The sequence below is a fragment of the Muntiacus reevesi genome, chromosome 13 (assembly GCF_963930625.1).
Source record: "Muntiacus reevesi chromosome 13, mMunRee1.1, whole genome shotgun sequence".
Classification (NCBI taxonomy): domain Eukaryota; kingdom Metazoa; phylum Chordata; class Mammalia; order Artiodactyla; family Cervidae; genus Muntiacus; species Muntiacus reevesi.
In genome coordinates this window covers 62038450-62061267 of record NC_089261.1, presented here as the reverse complement: position 1 = coordinate 62061267, position 22818 = coordinate 62038450, and the positions used below count along the sequence as shown (strand labels likewise).

General features: G+C 37.9%; 1 protein-coding gene across 1 annotated transcript in view; it reads left to right on the top strand.

The window, feature by feature from the left end:
• IQCM (IQ motif containing M) overlaps positions 1-22818 on the top strand; it is a 405589-nt gene that overhangs the window by 123080 nt on the left and 259691 nt on the right. Inside the window, exon 7 of the mRNA XM_065903803.1 lies at positions 9704-9762. Coding sequence (XP_065759875.1) covers positions 9704-9762 — 59 coding nt within the window. The remainder of the gene's footprint in view (positions 1-9703; positions 9763-22818) is intronic.

Sequence of the window (22818 nt, the reverse complement as noted above, 5' to 3'; positions counted from 1 at the left end):
TAATTATCCTCTCCATTGCTAGGAGATATTTGTCTTTTTAAAAGGTTATGTCCTATTGTGAACAATTCTGCTACATTCTTTAACAAATGTTAGGTGCAAGAGTTTCTCTAGGGTAAGAATTCCCAGCATCAATATGAACCTGCACTCTGTTGCATTGAGAATGGGTTATGTAGATGCTAGAATATTGATCCCTTTAGCCTGGAAGGCAGGTGGATAGGGCCTGGGGAGTAGGAACTCAGTAACTGATTATTAACTCCTGGATAATTGATTGCTTCTAGCCACAAGCAGCCTGGAGCAGACTGGCTGTGCTGGTCAGTGGGCGTATGTATGTTCAGTGTTACCAGGCAATACAGTGAACAGTCTTCCACTTTCAGCAGCAGTTTATCAGAGTTCCCATTGCTTCATATGCTTGGCAACACTTAATATGTCAAAATTTTAACCTTTGCCAATTTGGAAGGTGTGAAATATTTCTTTGCAATTTTAATTTGCATTTCCCTAATGACAAATCAGGCTGAGAATTTTTTTTCACACATTTCTAGGCCACTATTATTTCTTCCTTGTGAACACCATAGAGTGGTATTTTAAAAAATGTATTTAGGTGCATTTACACCCTTTCTATTTTGTGTTCTCCATTTGTCTTTCCATTTTATCCTTTTTTTTTTTTTTTGTAAACTAACATATTTTCTCCTCTTGTTCCTTTGTCCCCAGTACAAGTGTGACATTGCACTAGTTTTCCTTGTATTCATTTGACATTTATGTTCTTGCTTTTACTTTTTTTAAGTGGCTAAATTATGAATTTTAATACATACTTTTAACTTAAAATATACTTATCCTCTTCCCACCTCATACAGAAATCTTAGATTGCCTTAACTACTAGTGTTTAGTTCTCTCTTATTATTTTTATTATATTTAATTTCACAAATAATTTAGAAACTGTTATATAGTTTTATACTTCCCTATCTGTTTAGATTTATGTACATGCTTACCAATTTTTTACCTGCCCTCTCAGGCAGTAAAGAATCTGTCTGCAATGCAGGAGACCCGGGTTCAATCCCTGGGAAGATCCACTGGAAAAGGGAATGGGTACCCACTCCAGTATTCTTGCCTGGAGATTTCCATGGAGAGAAGAGCCTGGTGGATTACAGTTCGTGGGGTCATAAAGAGTCAGACATTACTGAGCAGCTAACACTTTGACTCTTATATCTAGCATCACAGGCCTATCCGGTAGTTTTCCTTCTTGAACTATGTCCTTTAGAAGTACCTTTAGTAATGGCTTCTCTGGTAGCTCAGCTGGTAAAGAATCTGCCTGCAATGCGGGAGACCCGGGTTTGATCCCCAGGTTGGGAAGATCCCCTGGAGAAGGGATAGTCTACCCACTCTGGTATTCTGGCCTGGAGAATGCCATGGACAGAGGAGTCGGGCAGGCTACAGTCCATGGGGTCACAGAGTCAGACACAACTGAGTGACTTTCACTCACTTTAGGTAAGGGTCAGCTGGCAGAAACCTTCTGTTCATATTATATTTATTTTATCCTCAATAATACATTCTCCAAACATTGAGGTTATCATTTCCATGTTTTCTGACTGCCACTGTTCTATTGAAAAATCAGATGTTTATCCATTTGTCTTTCTCCTGTGAGTAATGTGTCTCTGCTCTCTACTTCTAAGGACATCTTTTCATTGTTGTTCTGCTGTTTTACTATGAGATGTGTAAGAGTGGTTTTCTGTTTATTCTGCTTGGTTTTTGTTTGGCTTCCTAAATATGAAAATCAATGTCTTTCTGCAGTATGGGGGAAAAAATCTCTGTCACTATCTCTTTAAATGGTATTTTTCTTCCATTTTTTTCTGTATAAACTTTAATTAAAGTTTTTTATGAAACTCTACTTACACATATGTTGTCTTCCATTTAGTTGTCATTCATGTTTTCCCTCTTTTTCGTATTTGCCATCTCTTTGCCTCTCACTGCTGCATCTTGGGTCTTTTTTTTCCTTCCTGATTTCCATTTTTAGATTACTTTTTCTATTTTTGTATATCCATTCTTGTCTTTTGCTATTCTTTTAGCTGTCATTTATTTCAATCATATATTTCAGTTTTACAATGTCTATTTGTTATTTTCCAAATTAGCTTGGTCAACTTTGATAATTTGGGGTCCTTTAATATATCTCTGAACATATAGAAAAGGAAACTCATTCTTATTTTGCATTCTGTTTACCTTAATTATGGTATTGTGGTCCTCAAATTTCTGAATGTGTAGTTTGTTGTTTTTTCTGACACCTTGATTGCTTAATTTCTTATTTTTGATGATTTTCTGACTGGGAGCTCATTTTTCTTGGTATTTTATTATGGAAATTCTTTGAAACTTTAAGCTACACTCTTCTTTATGATTGATATTTGCTTTTACCCAGTACATTTTCAGAGAACTACCAATGACTGAAGGCTGGCTTGCTGCAGTCCATGGGGTGGCAAAGATTCGGACATGACTTGGTGACTGGACAGGACAACCACGACCACCAGTCTGGGACGCCTTTACTCTAAATTTGCTGCCTTTTTTTGTGGGGTGGGGGAGAGTTTAGGGAATTTCACATAGTGTGAAGTGAGGCACCAAATCCTTATGAGTGAGGTGTTGCCCTGAGAAATTCCTAGGAGGGATTTTGTCCCCTCTTTACCCAGAACCAAGGCCACGACAGACAAGTAGACTCATGGTATCTCCTTCTCTTTCTGTTTCTCTTTCTTTCTCGCCCCATGGAAATTTAAAAATCCTGGTTATATGCGACTCATATTACACTTCCAGTCCCTAGCCTTTTACAGGGTGTTTTCAACTCTAACATTTCTTGATGCTCTGGGTTCCAGTGCCTTCAAGTAGAGGACACAGTTCAGTTCAGTCGCTCAGTCATGTCCAACTTCTGTGACCCCATGGACTGCAGCACCCCAGGCTTCCCTGTCCATCACCAACTCCTGGAGCTTGCTTAAACTCATGTTAATTGAGTCGGTTCAGTTCCGTTCAGTTCAGTCAGTCAGTCATGTCCTACTCTTTGTGACCGCATAGACTGCAGCACGCCAGGCCTATCTGTCCATCACCAACTCCTGGAGTTTACTCAAACTTATGTCCATTGAGTTGGTGATGCCATCCAACCATCTCATACTCTGTTGTCCCCTTTGCCTCCTGCCCCCAATCCCTCCCAGCATCAGGGTCTTTTCCAATGAGGTAGTTCTTCCCATCAGGTGGCCAAAGTATTGGAGTTTCAGCTTCAACATCAGTCCTTCCAATGAATATTCAGGACTGATTTCCTTAGGAAGAACTGGTTGGATCTCCTTGCAGTCCAAGGGACTTTCAAGAGTCTTCTCCAATACCACAGTTCTAAAGCATCAATTCTTCGGTGCTCAGCTTCCTTTTAAGTCCAACTCTCACATCCATATATTACCACTGGAAAAACCATAGCTTTGACTAGATTGACCTTTGTTGGCAAAGTTATATATCTACTTTTTAATATACTGTCTAGGCTTGTCATACTTTTTCTTCCAAGGAGCAAGCATCTTTTAATTTCATGGCTGCAGTTACCATCTGTAGTGATTTTGGAGACCCGAGAAAATGAAGTCTCTCACTGTTCCCATTGTTTCCCTATCTATTTGCCATAAAGTGATGGGATCGGATGTCATGATCTTCATTTTTTGAATGTTCAGTTTTAAGCCAGCTTTTTCACTCTCCTCTTTCACTTTCATCAAGAGGCTCTCTAGTTCTTTGCTTTCTGTCATAAGGATGGAGTCATCTGCATAACTGAGTTTATTGATATTTCTCCTGGCCATCTTGATTCCAGCTTGTGCTTCATCCAGCCCAGCATTTTGCATGGTGTACTCTGCATACAGGTTAAATAAGTAGGGTGACAATATTCATCCTTGATGTGGTCCTTTCGCAATTTGGAACCAGTCTGTTTTTCCATGTCTGGTTCTAACTGTTGCTTCTTGACCTGCATACAGATTTCTCAGGAGGCACAGGGCTCATTAAAACCCAGGGTCTAGGTTGTCTAAAATTTCCACACAATCCCTGAGGCAGAGACAGGTCTCAGGATTCATACAACAGTTCAGTTCAGTTCAGTTGCTCAGTCGTGTCCAACTCTTTGCGACCCCATGAACCGCAGCACACCAGGCCTCCCTGTCCATCACCAACTTCCGGAGTCCACCCAAACCCATGTCCATTGAGTTGGTGATGCCATCCAGCCATCTCATCCTCTGTCGTCGCCTTCTCCTCCTGCCTCCAATCTTTCCCAGAATCAGGGTCTTTTCAAATCAGTCAGCTCTTTGCATCAGGTGGCCAAAGTATTGGAGTTTCAGCTTTAGCATCAGCCCTTCCAATGAACACCCAGGACTGATCTCCTTTAGGATGGACTGGTTGGATCTCCTTGCAGTCCCAGGGACTCTCAAGAGTCCTCTCCAACATCACAGTTCAAAAGCATCAATTCTTTGGCACTCAGCTTTCTTTATAGTCTAACGCTTACTCCATACATGACCACTGGAAAAGTCATAATCTTGACTAGATGGACCTTTGTTGACAAAGTAATGTCTCTGCTTTTTAATATGCTGTTTAGGTTGGTCATAACTTTCCTTCCAAGGAGCAAGTGTCTTTTAATTTCATGGCTGCAATCACCATCTGCAGTGATTTTGGAGCCCCCCAAAATAAAGTCAGCCACTGTTTTCACTGTTTCCCCATCTATTTGCCATGAAGTGATGGGACTGGATGCCATGATCTTAGTTTTCTGAATGTTGAGCTTTAAGCAAACTTTTTCACTCTCCTCTTTCACTTTCATCAAGAGACTCTTTAGTTCTTCTTCACTTTCTGCCATAAGGGTGGTGTCATCTGCATATCTGAAGTTATTCCTATTTCTCCCGGCAATCTAAATTCAACATTTCTTCTTATTTTTGACCAGAGAGCAATTCCATTACTTCCCCTTCATCTTAGCTATGCATTTAAAATATCTTTGATTTTTGTTTTTAGAATGTGTTATAGTATTATTCTCTGATTTGTTGCTATGAACATGCTTCCAGAAATAACAGCCTTATTTTATCTTTTACAAATAAGTTTCACCCCTCAGAAGGACTTATATTGGGATGTAAACTTCTCTATCCGTCTTTCTTACCCATCTTTGTATTGCTACCATGTTATCCTTAATGTGCTACATGTCAAAGAGTCTTGATTTCCCTTGGAGATTAAAGAAATTTTGTCTAGTGATTGGTAAAGGACCAACCTATGTTTTGTTGGGCCACCTTCTTCAGTCTTTCCTCATCTGAAAGTTGAATGACTTTTTGAGGCTATTACCAAGTGAGGCTATTATCAAGTGACCAGTATTCCTTGTGGCATTCCCCTGACTTCTCATAAGGAAACTAAAGAAGACACCACACTTGAGAACGCCTTCAAAGTGGAGGCTTCTATGGGTCTATGAGAAGATTTGGAGAGACTAGTGGTTGCCTGGGCCTATCGCAACTTCCTGGGGGTGTTTCTCTGGCTTGAAAACCTCCCTGTTCTTTCTGTGTGTTCTTAGAAATGCTAAAATACAACAATGTAAAGAAAATGACTTGTGAAAAATTCCAAAATCATGTGTTTTGTGCCTTCTGGTTCTGCGTGTGTGCAACTTATTGACAGTTTTCTTTTTTAAAATATTTCTTATCAGGAAGCAGTAGCAGTATAAGGAATGCAACTCACTGGTATTTCACAGAATGTGCTGGTGACATGATTGACTTCTGCTGGGGAAACATGAATGTTTATATTCAAGCTTGGCAGAAAAAGCCTTTCAGTTTACTTCACATGTTTTAATGTGTAATTTGTAATTTTACATGTATATGCTATTAGTGGTTTTCTGTTCACAGTTACCTATTTTTAAACAAACATTTCATTTACCTTAAATATGTGTTTATATATGCTTCTGGTAGGGTCACAAAGCTGTTTAAACTATGAAAATTTCTTGCTACTTAGAAAATACCCTTTAACTACATTTTAGGGTAAAGTGTTGGAGGCATAATGTGCCAATTATAGATTACCTTTATACTGCAAACATATTGCAGAATTTGATGCTAATAGTAGTAACATAGAAACATGGTTAGCGTGAAGGTGCAAAATGAAAGGCTTTTTTTCCGTATTTCATCTCTGGTTAATCAGTGCAAAAATTTAATCATTAAACTGTGAGAGAAATTATCGGCATTTTCAAAAGGAAAACATAAATTCCAGATGAGGTTTGGAAAGAAATGGGAATTGGTAGATTAGACAGCTGCTTCTGAAAGGAAGTTGGAGATGTAATAATATTATGTGAACTATCACAAATTGGTGCCAGTTAAATTGTGGGATTTGAGAAAATATGTGGGAAAGGAGTCTGAAAAAAGGTTTGAAATAAATCTACACAGGTTGTTAAAAACATTGGGAATTTGACATGAGTGTTTAATAAGTGACTTACATCTTCAACCAAGTATTTAGAATGTGTTGCTTGAAATGCATTGCCATGAAGAGACTAGGACCGTGAGGAGGTCTTGAGAAGCAGGTGGCAGCTGTGGCAAGAGGAAACATTTTGAGAGAGAGTGGAATAGAAACATCAAGGCAAAATGGACTTGCAATTTTAATATGTAGGTATGGAGAAAACTAAGACTTAGGTAAAAAACCAAGAACCCTTAAATAAAGGACTGCTATTGACTTTGCAAAAACATGACCCCAAACCCCTCAGGTTCTAATTATGTTAAGTAGGAAGAAAAAGATAGGGCAGATGTCACTGGAAAAAAGTCAGAGAACATTTTAGTAAGAAAAATCCTCAAGACTGTTTGTCAGAGGGACTTCCCTGGTGGTTGGTTCAGTGGCCAAGACTCCACACTCCCATGCAGGGGACCCAGATTTATCCTTAGTCAGGGAACTAGGTCCCACATGCTGCAACTGGGAGTTTGCCTGCCACTAATAAAGATCCTAAAAACATAACTAGGACCCAGAACAGACAAATAAATAAATTTAAAAAATCCTGAAGTTGGAGTGGCTGCCTTTTAGTCTGTGTCTTACAACCACCATTTTAAAAAAAGAATGGTTGTCTGGTTGCTTTGCTGAATGACCTTCATATCTGACACCCTGCATAATGGAGAGTATGTCATATGGCCAGAGAAGGAGGCAGTTAAAAAAATCAAGTTGGCAAGTGTAAATAGTAGTATCTTATAAGGACAGTGTGTTTCAAGCCAAGCACTTTGTTTTGTGCAAAAGTATGGAATATATAGGTTAAAAAATAATTTGTATAGCCATGAGTATTTTTCTAGCCATGAATATGTGTCACGGAACATCTCGAGGGTGGTTTTTAAAATATAGGTCCTGTTTCATGTTTTATTATCACCTATATGTGCACATACATTTTTAAAAGTACAATATGACTTTTGAAGATGATTTTTTGCTTTGAAATAGAAAACATGATCAGGGAGTTCTAAAAGTAACCAGTAGTCAAGAAATGATACGAAGTGCTTCTCAAGGTTATTATTGTATTCTAACGTAACTATAGAAGAAAAGTTAATCTTCAACCTTAAAAAATGAATAGCATGAAATAAAAATTTACACATAGAAGTCAGACTGCATGCAGGAGAATACTGACTATAGGATAGAGTGAAGCTTGACTCCAAAGGAGAGGTTTATGATTTGTTTAATATATTTAAAATAATCACTCTGTGTCTTAAAACTGAGTGCAATTGCAATACAAATACAAATTTCTTCCATATTTCATGTTTACATTTACTCTTTATATATCCTGAGATTTTATAGAAGAGACTTCTTTGACTCCAGTTGCCAAACAGTGGTGAAATATATATACTTGAAACTTTAAAAGCAAAACTAAAATAAATATTTTCCTTGTGGTATCAGAAACACATCTATAGTCAAGACACTTTCTGGTACTGACTTCTTCTAGAGTCTACTAAAATAAATATTTTCCTTGTGGTATCAGAAGCACATCTATAGCCAAGACTCTTTCTGGTACTGACTTCTTCTAGAGTCTACTAAAATAAATATTTTCCTTGTAGTATCAGAAACACATCTATAGCTAAGACTCTTTCTGGTACTGACTTCTTCTAGAGTCTGAGAGGGAAGACAACACCAGCAATCCAAAATCCATTCATCTTTACTCATTAACAAGATTACCTCAAATTCCTCTCATTCAAGGCCATCATTTCAAAAGCTATTTTGGGGAAAATAATTGACATAGCAGATTATAAATTGGGTATGCAATACCTCTAGGTATGAGTTTAAGCTTTGGATTACACCTAATGGCCAGAAAGGGAATGAATGGCCCAGTTACTTTGAGGTCTTGAAAAATCATCTGTCTGAGTTGTCCTTTCAACTTTTGACTGGTATTGAAGGATTGTATAAAAGATCTGTATTAAACACTGAAGTGTCATTATTGAAGAGATGCTCTTGAAGCTGACCATGCCATTATCCCAGGCTTCCTTTAAAGTACCCATGGAAGAAATTTTAGAAGAAAAGTTAATCTTCAAAGTTAGTCTAATGGAGAAGTTTATCTAATGGAGAAAAAAATTTACAGAAAATAAGTGTGCTTCTCTTATAGACACTCTGAGTGTTAGAACTACTATGCTTTCTTTGCTACTTTGTGTTTTAGTCTGCCAGGCCTGCCATGATAAACCGCTACAGACTGTGGCTCACACAGTGGAAGTTACTTTTCTTTTAGTTCTGGGGCAGAGTGAGTTTTTCCTGAGGCTTCTCTCCTTCTAGATTTCTTCTTCTTGCTGTGTCCTCACATGGCCTTTTCTTTGCAGCACACAGGTGGCCCCTCCTCCTGTTACCAGGTCACCGGTCCTTATTGGATTAGGGCCTCACCCTTATGATCTCATTTAATCTTCATTACCTCCTAAAAGGCCTTATCTCCAAATATAATCACATCTGGGGATTAGGGCTTTCATATAGGAATTTTAGGGGAACACAGTTTAGGCCACAATATTTTGATAGCTAGAAATTTGAGAGACAGATCTGTATAACACATTAAGCAAAATCAGAAACACTTGACATTATTTTTCTATTTATATTTTCCTTTCAACTTGATATTCTTTTTTTTCTTTTTAATACATACTGTATTTTTGGAAGCTACATTAATATTTTTATAAGTGGAGGACAAATAACTAAATAACTAAATTCTTATCTGTAGTAGATCTTTATAGGTATTTGTTCACTGAAATAATCCATAAGAATTGTATTCCTGGGGGCCAGAAGATGCTGGAGGAGGTTCTATGATCATATGCTGCTGAGTACACTTATTTATATATGTTTTTAGGCTCATAATTGGGGCTTCTCCAGTGGCTCAGTGGTAAAGATTCCACCTGCAATGCAGGAGACGCAGAAGATGCAGGTTCAATCCCTGGGTGAAGAAGATCCTCTGGAGGAGGCCTTGGCAACCCACTCCAGTATTCTTGCTGGGGAAATCCTACAGGCAGAGGGACCTGGTGGGCTATAGTGAGTAGGGTCGCAAAGAGTTGGACATGACTGAAGCGACTTAACATGAGCAGATTGACATACATATGTATATCATTGTTCAGGCTTTTAATATATAGTATCATCAGGCCTTTATTTAGTATTAAATATTAATACTAAATTTCTTTCTCCCTTTGATTAATATAATAGAACATTAATGGAATTAAAATTTTATTGACAGTGAAGTTATTTTCCTAATTGTGTCAATTCTTTCTTCTAGAAAAACTTTATGAAAAAAGAACAACAATCTGTAAAACCAGAATCAAAGCCACAACCCAGGTACACCTTTTATATGATAGCATGAATGTATAAATTAATGTGCTTGCTTTGGTTTTATCCTGACAAGTATCTGGTTTAAAGACGTGTAGGCTGTTGAAAACTCACAGTATGAACATATCTTTTTCAAAGTTCCCATTTAATTTGACTGAAGCAAGGGAAAACAGTTCTTTTTATTTTTTTGAGCGTATATTGCTCATTCAATAGACCAGGCAGTAGTTCACCGTGGCTAGTAAAAGCACCCTATAAACAGTGCTACATGATGCTTCGGTGGTTTGGTTTGTTAGGAACTACGTACTACAGTCCACTGTGGTGCAGCATGCTTTTCAGTCAGTCTGTGAGAGATTCTTAAGATTGCTCTGCTTCTCTGTGTGGCAAATTTGTTGACAGACTTTTGTGAAAAACTAACTGATTTTGTGAGATAGACTGGAGAGTGAAGTGGAAAGAAGGGATGGTTGAAAGCTAATAGTGAAGTTTCTGAAAAAGATAGGTTTCAAACTTGTACTTTCTTTTGCATTGGTAATACATTCATTTATTAATTCATCTGATATTGTTTTTGCACCAGCCTGCTGCAAAGCTCTATGTCAAACCATATAGATGAAGATAGTAAAAGGGTAAACCTTGGAGACTAAAGTTTGCCAGAAGCAACCAGTGTGGAAATCTAACCCCCTAGTAAATACAGGTTTATTCAAATATGTTTTTCAGGCTACTTTCTCTTACCAGACATCCTGCTTAATTCCTTCTCTCAATTACTCCTAAGGTGTACCTATACAGTGTCTATAATCCCTCATTCATAATTCCAAATCTGAAAAGCTCCAGAAACTGAAAACTGCTGTCACCTAAGATGGTGCCAAAACTTTAGTGCCTGATCGAAATAACAAGTGATTATGACCACTCATAGTCTACACTTTGCCCACTTCATGCAAATAGTCCAGTGTTGCATACATATAAACATTAATTGTATTAATTAAAAATATATTTAATGATAGGACTTGCCACAGACTGTACTTTGATGTTATATAATATATGGCATACATGCTATATTAATTTCCTAGACTTTGAAACAAAATCTGAATTTCGAAATACATCTGACTCTAAAGTTCAAGCACTATAGAATTGCACTATATGGTGAATCTAGGCCAATATGACTGTGAAATAATGCAGTGCAATTATTTAAATATCCAATAAATAAATATACAATTTAAGATTAGATATTTTCTGAGAGCTAGTCTCATAATAAATTTAGTAATAGCAATCATTCTGTGTTTATCTTGTACAAGGTACTTGCATATAACTCCCATAACAACACATGATGTATTTTTATGTTACTGATGGGTAAACATGTTGACTATTTCACTTAGGGCCATTCAGCTAGTCAGTGAGGGAACTGGATTCAAATATAGGTCCTTTAATTTCAGAGCCATAGCTATCTACTATAAGCTAAATTATGTCAGATGAAACCTGGCTAAAATTTCAAATTCTGCAAGGGCAGGGATGGTTGATTCTATTAATGCTTCAATTTACAGTTCATAGCACAATCTATGGAATGTAGTGGATACTCAGAAAATATAATCGAATTAATGAACAATTTCCAGAGGTAAAGGAAAAATAGATTTGTATCTTGTCCTGTTGAGAAAATTTTCTTTCAGTCTTTCATAGTTTATTAATTTGACAATAAACATTAAGAACCTGCTATTTTAGATACTAAGGACAGGGTGAATGAGACAAACTCCTCTAACATTTGTGGAATGTAAAGCATAGGCAGAATGTTCAGTTGCTTTTCACCATGGAGAGAGGCAGAAATTGGAATTCAACTCCTGCCAAATGACAGGGACTTAGTAAACACCTCAGATTTCCATGGAAATCTTAAAATGCCAGCACCTGAGTGCGGAGGGCTTCCTTGTGGCTCAGCTAGTAAAGAATCTGCCTGCATCTCACATGCTAGCAAAGTGATGCTCAAAATTCTCCAAGCCAGGCTTCAACAGTACGTGAACTGTGAACTTCCAGATGTTCAAGCTGGATTTAGAAAAGGCAGAGGAACCAGAGATCAAATTGCCAACATCCACTGGATGATCGAAAAAGCAAGAGAGTTCCAGAAAAACATCTATTTCTGCTTTATTGACTACACCAAAGCTTTTGACTATGTGAATCCAAACAAACTGGAAAATTCTTCAAGAGATGGGAATGCCAGACCACTGACCTGCCTCATGAGAAATCTGTATGCAGGTCAGTTAGAACCAGACATAGAACAACAGACTGGTTCCAAATTGGGAAAAGAGTACATCAAGGCTGTATATTGTCACCCTGCTTATTTAACTTATATGCAGAGTACATCATGAGAAACAGTGGGCTGGAGGAAGCACAATCTGAAATCAAGATTGCTGGGAGAAATATCAATAACCTCAGATATGCAGATGACACCACCCTTATGGCAGAAAGTGAAGAACTAAAGAGCCTCTTGATGAAAGTGAAAGAGGAGAGTGAAAAAGCTGGCTTAAAACTCAACATGCAGAAAACCAAGATCATGACATTTGGTCGCATCACTTCATGGCAAATAGATGGGGAAAGAAAGGAAACAGTGACAGACTTTATTTTATTGGGCTCCAAAATCACTGCAGATGGTGACTGCAGCCATGAAATTAAAAGACACTTGCTCCTTGGAAAAAAAGAGATATGACCAACCTAGACAGCATATTAAAAGCAGAGACATTACTTTGTCAACAAAGGTCCATCTTGTCAAGGCTGTGGTTTTTTCAATAGCCACGTATGGATGTGAGAGTTGGATATCAAGAAAGCTGAATGCTGAAGAACTGCGCTTTCAGACTGTATTGTTGGAAAAGACTCTTGAGAGTCCCTTGGATAGCAAGGGGATCCATCCAGTCCATCCTAAAGGAAATCAGTCCTAAATAGTCATTGGAAGGACTGATGCTGAAGCTAAAGCTCCATTACTTTGGCCACCTGATGCAAAGAGCCAACTCATAGGAAAAGAGCCTGATGCTGGGAAAGATTGAAGGCAGGAGAAGAAGGGGATGACAGAGGATGAAATGGTTGGATGGCATCACTGACTTAACGGACATGAGTTTGAGCAAACTCCAGGAGATGGTGATGGACAGGAAGGCCTGGTGTGTTGCAGTCCATGGGGTTGCAAAGAGTCAGAGATGAATTAGTGACAGAACAACATAAATAGATAAAGTAGAAACTGACAGGATTAAAGAATAAAATGGACAACTCCATAATTATGACAGGAGACCTTTTTACATTCCTCTTTTAGTAATTGATAGGAAAATTAGTAAAATAAAAAAGAATAAATAACAACATAGCATATTTTAACAAACTTTCAATTCATTTGACATAATTGACATTTATAGATGACTATATCCCACCAGTCCATCTTAAAGGAGATCAGTCCTGGGTGTTCATTGGAAGAACTGATGCTGAAGCTGAAACTCCAATACTTTGGCTATCTGATGCGAAGAGTTGACTCATTGGAAAAGACCCCAATGCTGGGAGGGATTGGGGGCAGGAGGAGAAGGGGACGACAGAGAATGAGATGGCTGGATGGCGTCACTGACTCGATGGACATGGGTTTGAGTAAACTCCAGGAGTTGGTGATGGACAGGGAGGCCTGGCCTGCTGCGATTCATGGGGTCGCAAAGAGGCAGACATGACTGAGCGACTGAACTGAACTGAACTGATAGCCAACCACTGTAGAATATACATTTTTTGAGATGCATGTGTGAAATTTATTATAGAGATAAAAACAGAAAGCAATGAAATAGAAATCAGAAACAATAAACCAAATTAACAAAGCCAAAAGTTGGTTCTTTGAAAATATTAAATTTTAAGAATATAGACTTTGTAAACTCCTAACAAAACTAAGATAAAAGACAAATTACCAATATTAAAAATGAAAAAAGTAGAATCACTATATATTCTGTGGACAGTGACAAGATAAAAGATTATATGAGCAACTTCTTGTCTATTACATTCAAAGACTAGGATGAAATGGAAAAATTCTTGAAAAAAGACAACATACCGAAAATTACATAGAGAAAATCGAAAATCTGAATAATTCATGTCTTTTAAATTGACTTTGTCATCAAAAGCCTTTTCACAAAAAGATTAGCTTTAAAGGAAAAAAAAATACTATATGTACATTTTTAGATTAGTTAATAGTGTTACCTTATTTTCTTGGGTAAGTCTTTTTCCGATAAATATCCTTTACCTGGTTAGCTTGATTGGGAAGTCTTTTTCTTTTCCTCATAGGTATTGCTAAATTAAAATTTAGTCCAGTTTTTCAATGATAAAAATTGTAAAGTCTGGAAGGTGAGTGCTTACTGTTTTTATTTTCCTGAAGCCAAGCAGTGACTCTGAATGCAAAACATTTTCCTGTACCGCCTGCCATCTGTTACTGCATAAAGAGCTGGGGCAGTTCTGTAGGGACATCTAGCCAATTTTTGCAGGGATATCATAAACGTTTTAGAGGATGATGACTGAAGGGAAGTTTAGAGATCACTTGATTCAATCCTTTAATTTTCAGTTGAGAAAATGAAAACTAAAGTGACTTCTTTAAGGTCACAAAAGGTCACACAAAAAACAAACAAACAGACAAAAACCGTTACTAGAATCCAACCCTCATTTTATAGTGTTCTTAGTCAGGCTGCTTTTATGTTGTTTGTATCTTAAATTTTAGCAGCCTTTCTGACGATTACTTAAGAGAAGTAGACTGAAACTAATGAATTAGCATGTATAAGAGTGCTTCTGGAGAAAAAGAGAAAGACAAAAGTGAAACAACATGAAAATAAAGTAAAGTAGTGAACAATATGGGCTTCCCTGGTGACTCAGTGATATAGAATCCGCCTGCCAGTGTAGGAGACACATGTTCGATCCCTGGATCAGGAAGATCCCCTGGAGAAGGAAATGGCAACCCACTCCAGTATTCTTGCCTGGGAAACCCCACGGACAGAGGAGCCTGGCAGGCTACAGTCCATGGGGTGGCAAAGAGTCGGACACGGCTTAGCGACTGAACAACAACAAACACAAGTGAATGATATAAAACTGTAAATATTTCATATGCTGACATATTTAACTGAAAATATTTAAGTGAAACACTATAAAGATTTTCTTGTTTATTTGAAATCCTATACCATTTCTATCAGAAATTCCATGGTTCCTCTGTCCATGGGGATTCTCTAGGCAAGAATACTGGAATGGGTTGCCATGCCCTCCTCCAGGGGAATCTTCCCAACCCAGGGATCAAACCCAAGTGTTTCCTGCATTGCAGGCAGATTCTTTACCATCTGAGCCACCAGGGAACCCCAAGAATACTGGAATGGGTAACCTATCCCTTTTCTAGGGCAACTTCCTGACCCAGGAATCAAACTGGGGTCTTCTGGATTGTGAGTGGATTGCTGAGCTATCCAGGAAGCCCTTAGAATCCAAACGTTGGAACCCTTTAAGCTTGTATTTAAATTTTCTTCTTGTTAGAAATTTCTCATATATTTTCAGCTAGAGTTTTCCTTAGAGTCGACATGAGGACAGAGTATGTTATGACCTTTCATCAGTCATCAGTCCATTTCAGTAGGGTACTGTCCAATTTCTAAAGTACTTTTGCATTTCAAGGTTAAAAATACATCGTACATATATTACCATTTCCAGGCTACATAAATATGAATTTATTTTTCCCCCTTTTTTTAGCTATAGGAAAGAAAAACATGATGGAATTCTTCTACCCATAGCCACAGCTTTGGGGGAACCCTCTACAGTTGACAAATAGAACTGGTTTCAATATCTAAGCAAAAATTGTGAACCAGGATTGTAATCTATTACAGTATTACAGTGACACTGTACTTTTATTTTCTGTGAGAAAGGTGTTCCTCATGTATCTTTCTTGAGGTCCACTTGAATTTCCTTGGCTACTCTAACTGTATTGCAAATAGTATCACGTTCATTTAGATACACTATGGTATTTCATAAACAAAACATTTAGTCTCTTTCAATGTTTTTCTGCAGTGAGCTGTTCATCTGACTTTAGCGATGAATTTTCCTTTTGGTGAATTTCTAAAGTACATAATTGCTTTTGAAAATGGCTGACTGATTTTTAAGCATAGAATAGAACAATTGATGAGTTTTTAATTCATAGAGGAAAAACATTCTGTTGTTGACTCATAATGTTCAAGTTGTAAGAAGTTCAAAAGGTGGTAATCAGCCTTCCACTTTTTTAAAAAATTATTATTATTTTTTTTATTATTTACTTATTTATCATTTATTTTTATTAGTTGGAGGCTAATTACTTTACAATATTGTGGTGGTTTTTATCATATATTGACATGAATCAGCCATGGATTTACATGTATTCCCCATCCCGATCCCCCCTCCCACCTCTCTCTCCACCCGATTCCTCTGGGTCTTCCCAGTGCACCAGGCCCGAGTACTTGTCTCATGCATCCAGCCTGGGCTGGTGATCTGTTTCACCAGATAATATTCATTTATTTTTATTATTATTATTGCTATTAATTCTGGATGATATAAACATTGTTTATATATGCCATCAATGAAGTGTACCATTTTATAAATTTTAAGTTTCTTTTTTTTTTCATTCTTTAGGATCCCAAGAATCCAGATAGTTCACGTAAATATGTAGATGAGGAATAATTATATACTTTTCTTTTCTATTTTGTAGCATGCTCGAACTAAAAGGGTAGTAGTTGCTGGATATGACTCACTAATGTGTTACTAAAAGGCAAAATTGTGCTAAGAATTCTAAATTTCCTCTTTTTTGATTTTATAGAATACTGTACATTTCCTGGTATATCTAAGTATGAAAGTCACATTTCAAAGTATAGAAATTTAGCCATTTAAAGTTTTCCTTTATGTCTCTAAAATTACTACACTTGTCCATCATCATTTTTCCTGAAATGGGTCAAGTTCACCTATTTTATCTCAAAACACTTTTACAGTTTACCACCTAATGACTTTCCTTTGATCTCTTCTGAAATTTGTTATCTACTAATAGTGGCACTAGTGGTAAAGATCCTACCTTCTAATGCAGGAGATTTAAGAGACATAGGTTTGATCCCTGAGTTGGGAAGATCCCCTGGAGGAGGGCATGGCAACCCACTCCAGTATCCTTGCCTGGAGAATCCCATGGACAGAGGAGCCTGGAGGGCTACAATCCATAGGGTCTCAAAGAGTCTGACATGACTGATGCGACTTAGCACACATGCACACAGTGTAATGTTAGCTTGTTCATAGTATCTTCTGTGAACAACTTTTTTCTGGGTCAGTACAGGCTAAGTGTTTTCTGAAAATAAATGTATAGTGAATGATATTCCTCCAGTGATGCTTCCTTTCGTGTGTTTCGTCTTTGGGAAATTATAGAATCTCAGAGTTTAAGAAGCCTTAGAGATTTCCTACGGAAACTATCCAAAGGGTAAATCTTCTACATAGCATCTTGCTGAAAACTCCAGGGACTAGTAATGACTCTGTTCAAGTGGAATCCCATTTCATTCTAAGTAGTGCTCTGATCTTGACAGTTCTCTGTGTGAGGCTCAGCACCTATCTACCTTGAAATTGAAATGGTAACCACTGCTCCTGAGTCAGTCTTTTTGAAATCACTCTAGTTACCAATTTTCTCTTTTTAGATTCTCTATCTATCTATATCTTTATTAGGATACTAATTCAAATTAGCTTAAGCAAAATGGTGTTTAGCTGTTTGCTCATGTAAGTGGAAATTCCAAAGTGTAGAGTATGGTGGGGATCTGTTCAGCATCTTAGACTCAGTGGATTCAATAGACTCAAGTAATGTCTAGGATGTGCTCTTCTTTCATTCATTTTAAATCTCTGCTCGTCCCTGTTTGGAACAATTAAAACCTCTTACTACAGACTTGTTCTCCATGTGGTAAGGAAAATGGCTGGCTTCCAGCTGTTTGTAATTGACTTACTTCCTGTTCTTATGAAAAAGAAAAGTCTCTTATTACACACACACACAGTCACACTTCATGTAAAAATATTCTGGTTGACCTTCCAGCTTGGATCATATGACCAGGCAAATCATAGAGGAGTCAGATGAATGGAGAAGAAGAAATGCAGTTCCATAAAGGGAAAGGAAATAAAAATAGAGGAAAGGAATGAGTGCTCACAATACTGAAAAGTTTCCCTGTTGAAGTGTGATGCTTGGGGAAGAATACAGCATTTCAAATGTAATTTTATGAATACAGTGTTCAGTGGGACCAAACTGTAATACCCTAGATCAATTCATGAACCCTATCACTTGTCAACTTTGTGATTCAGTTTCTTAAGGAAAATAGTCACACTGACTTCAATTCTGAAAAATAAAAACCCAAACAAGCAAGCCCTCAAACTTTCTTCGATTCTGATATGTCCCCATTCTGTTCTTTTGCCATCCCTCCTTTCTTTCCTTTCTCTACCCCCTTTTTCTTCCCTTCATCTATTACATATTGCCAGACACACAAGAGAAAGTAATCACTCTTAAGGAATTCAGAGTATGGAGGTGTGATGACCCACAGAATTGTTATGTGGTAACTACAATAATCACAATGGTGTGATCACTCACCTAGAGCTAGACATCCTAGAATGTGCAGTCAAGTGGACCTTAGGAAGCATCACTATGAACAAAGCTAGTGGATGTGATGGAATTCTAGTTGAGCTATTTCAAATCCTGAAAGATGATGCTGTGAAAGTGCTGCACTCAATATGTCAGCAAATTTGGAAAACTCAGCAGTGGTCACAGGACTGGAAAAGGTCAGTTTTCATTCCAATCCCAAAGAATGCTCAAACTACCACACAATTGCACTCATCTCACAGACTAGTAAAGTAATGCTCAAAATTCTCCAAGCCAGGCTTCAGCAATACATGAACCGTGAACTTCCAGATGTCCAAGCTGGTTTTAGAAAAGGCAGAGGAACCAGAGATCAAATTGCCAACATCTGCTGGATCATCAAAAAGCAAGAGAGTTCCAGAAAAACATCTATTTCTGCTTTATTGACTATGCCAAAGCCTTTGACTATGTGGATCACAATAAACTGTGGAAAATTCTGAAAGAGATGGGAATACCAGACCACCTGACCTGCCTCTTGAAAAACCTATATGCAGGTCAGGAAGCAACAGTTAGAACTGAACATGGAACAACAAACTGGTTCCAAATAGGAAAAGGAGTACGTCAAGGCTGTATGTTGTCACCCTGCTTATTTAACTTATATGCAGAGTACATCATGAGAATCACTGGGCTGGAGGAAGCACAAGCTGGAATCAAGATTGCAGGGAGAAATATCAATAACCTCAGATATGCAGATAACACCACCCTTATGGCAGAAAGTGAAGAAGAGCTAAAGAGCCTTTTGATGAAAGTGAAGCAGGAGAGTGAAAAAGTTGGCTCAAAGCTCAACATTCAGAAAATTAAGGTCACGGCATCTGGTCCCATCACTTCATGGGTAATAGAGGGAGAAACAGTGGAAGCAGTGTCAGACTTTATTTTGGGGGACTCCAAAATCACTGCAGATGGTGACTGCAGCCATGAAATTAAAAGACACTTACTCCTTTGAAGGAAAGTTATGACCAACCTAGATAGCATGTTGAAAAACAGAGACACTACTTTGTCAACAAAGGTCTGTCTGGTCAAGGCTATGGTTTTTCCAGTAGTCTTGTATGGATATGAGAGGTGAACTATAAAGAAAGCTGAATACCGAAGAACTGATGCTTTTGAACTGTGGTGTTGGAGAAGACTCTTGAGAGTCCCTTGGACTGCAAGGAGATCCAACCGGTCCATCCTCAAGGAGATCAGTTCTGAATATTCATTGGAAGGACTGATGCTGAAGCTGAAACTCCAGTACCTTCGCCACTCAGTGTGAAGAACTGACTCACTGGAAAAGACCCTGATGCTCAGAAAGATTGGGGGCAGGAGGAAATGGGGACGACAGAGGATGAGATGGTTGGATGGCATTAGCAACTCAATGGACATGAGTTTGGGTGAACTCTGGGATTTGGTAATGGACAGGGAGGCCTGGTGTGCTGCAGTTCATGGGGTCACAAAGAGTCGGATACGACTGAGCGACTGAACTGAACTGAACTGAACTACAGTGATGCAGTAAGTGTACCTAAGCATCCTCGTAAGTCTGAGGAATTGTTTGTGTGATCATACACGATAACCAGCTACAGAGTTTCACAATAAAGCCGTGACATCCGTCATGGGGTTCAGCCCCTGTCACCGTTGCCTGAGATAAGTAGTTCATGCCCACTGTGTGGTGTTAGTTTCTGCTGTGTAGCAAAGTGACGAGCCGTACATACATGTACACGTATATCCCCTGATTTTTGGGTTTTTTTCTCATGTGGGTCACTGCCGAGCACTGAGTAGGATCCCCTGAGATAAATAGTCAGTTCTCTTTTGTTGTTTATTTTATACATAGTATCACTAGTGTGTACATGTCAATCCCAATCTCCCAACTCATCCCTCCCACTTTTTACCCCCTTGGTGTCCGTGCATTTATAGATGATCTTATTTGCAAAACATACACTAACATTGCATTTCTACTCCTGCTACCACTTCTCGATCACCTTACCCTGCCTTATTTTTTGTGATACCATGAATGTTCTATTTTATTTATTAGTGTATCCCCAATGTTAAAAAAACAACTTACACTGAATGAATGAATGAGTGAGTAAATGAATATATATATATGTTCAATGCATGAATTAAAAGTTTGGATCTTTTCTCTGCCTTTTAATGATTTTTTTTCCCTTTTCACGTATTTATAATTCCTATCTCAGACTTTCTACTCCTTCCTGAATATCTTCACTGGATTATCCCACAATAACCATCTCTCAAAACTGAAATTATTGTGTATTTCTTTCCCCATGTCTTCTGTTGCATATTCACCATCTCAGCTAGTAATGACACTCTTCACTGGACCACCCAAGATCACCCAGTCAACCTGTATTTCTCTACCTTGTTTGCAAAGATTTTATGAAAAGCTTGAAATTTAGCCTTCTGAAATTCAGAAACATTATAAATTATCCCATGGTATAAAAATCTAGTGAAAACAAAAATAATCATAAAAGTAAATTAAAATAAAGGAAGTGAATTCAGAATGGCATGACGTTCGTTTTGTACACATTCTGGCTCTTGGCACTACTACTGCTTTCTTCAGTTCTTCACGTACTGTCCCGTTGATAGCTGATACAGTCTGATATTAAACAACACAAGAATACCTGCTTTCATCAAGGAAGCGAGGAAACAGCCACCCCCAACTCATTTCTTTTTTTTTTTTTTTTTTTAATTAGTTGGAGGCTAATTACTTCACAACATTTCAGTGGGTTTTGTCATACATTGATATGAATCAGCCATAGAGTTACACGTATTCCCCATCCCGATCCCCCCTCCCACCTCCCTCTCCACCCGATTCCTCTGGGTCTTCCCAGTGCACCAGGCCCGAGCACTTGTCTCATGCATCCCACCTGGGCTGGTGATCTGTTTCACCATAGATAATATACATGCTGTTCTTTCAAAACACACCACCCTCACCTTCTCCCACAGAGTTCAAAAGTCTGTTCTGTACACCTGTGTCTCTTTTTCTGTTTTGCATATAGGGTTATCGTTACCATCTTTCTAAATTCCATATATATGTGTTAGTATGCTGTAATGTTCTTTATCTTTCTGGCTTACTTCACTCTGTATAATGGGCTCCAGTTTCATCCATCTCATTAGAACTGATTCAAATGAATTCTTTTTAATGGCTGAGTAATATTCCATGGTGTATATGTACCACAGCTTCCTTATCCATTCATCTGCTGATGGGCATCTAGGTTGCTTCCATGTCCTGGCTATTATAAACAGTGCTGCAATGAACATTGGGGTGCACGTGTCTCTTTCAGATCTGGTTTCCTCAGTGTGTGTGCCCAGAAGTGGTATTGCTGGGTCATATGGCAGTTCTATACCATTCACCATTGTAACAAAAAGAATAAAATATTTAGGAGTATATCTACCTAAAGAAACAAAAGACCTATACATAGAAAACTATAAAACACTGGTGAAAGAAATCAAAGAGGACACAAACAGATGGAGAAACATACCGTATTCATGGATTGGAAGAATTAATATTGTCAAAATGGCTATTCTACCCAAAGCAATCTATAGATTCAATGCAGTCCCTGTCAAGCTACCAACAGTATTTTTCACAGAACTAGAACAAATATTTTCACAATTTGTATGGAAATACAAAAAACCTTGAATAGCCAAAGTAATCTTGAGAAAGAAGAATGGAACTGGAGGAGTCAACCTGCCTGACTTCAGACTCTACTACAAAGCCACAGTCATCAGGACAGTATGGTACTGGCACAAAGACAGAAATGTAGATCAGTGGAACAGAATAGAAAGCCCAGAGATAAATCCATGAACCTATGGACACCTTATCTTTGACAAAGAAGGCAAGGATATACAATAGAAAAAATACAACCTGTTTAACAAGTGGTGCTGGGAAAACTGGTCAACCACTTGTAAAAGAATGAAATTCGAACACTTTCTAACACCAGACACAAAAATAAACTCAAAATGGATTAAAGATCTAAATGTAAGACCAGAAACTATAAAACTCCTAGAAGAGAACATAGGCAAAACACTCTCCAACATAAATCACAGCAAGATCCTTTAGACCTACCTCCCAGAATATTGGAAATAAAAGCAAAACTAAACAAATGGGACCTAATGAACCTTAAAAGCTTTTGCACTACAAAGGAAACTATAAGTAAGGTGAAAAGACAGCCCTCAGATTGGGAGAAAATAATAGCAAATGAAGAAACAGACAAAGGATTAATCTCAAAAATATACAAGCAACTCCTGAAGCTCAATTCCAGAAAAATAAATGACCCAATCAAAAAATGGGCCAAAGTACTAAACAGACATTTCTCCAAAGAAGACATACAGATGGCTAACAAACACATGAAAAGATGCTCAACATCACTTATTATTAGAGAAATGCAAATCAAAACCACAAAGAGGTACCATTACACGCCAGTCAGGATGGCTGCTATCCAAAAGTCTACAAG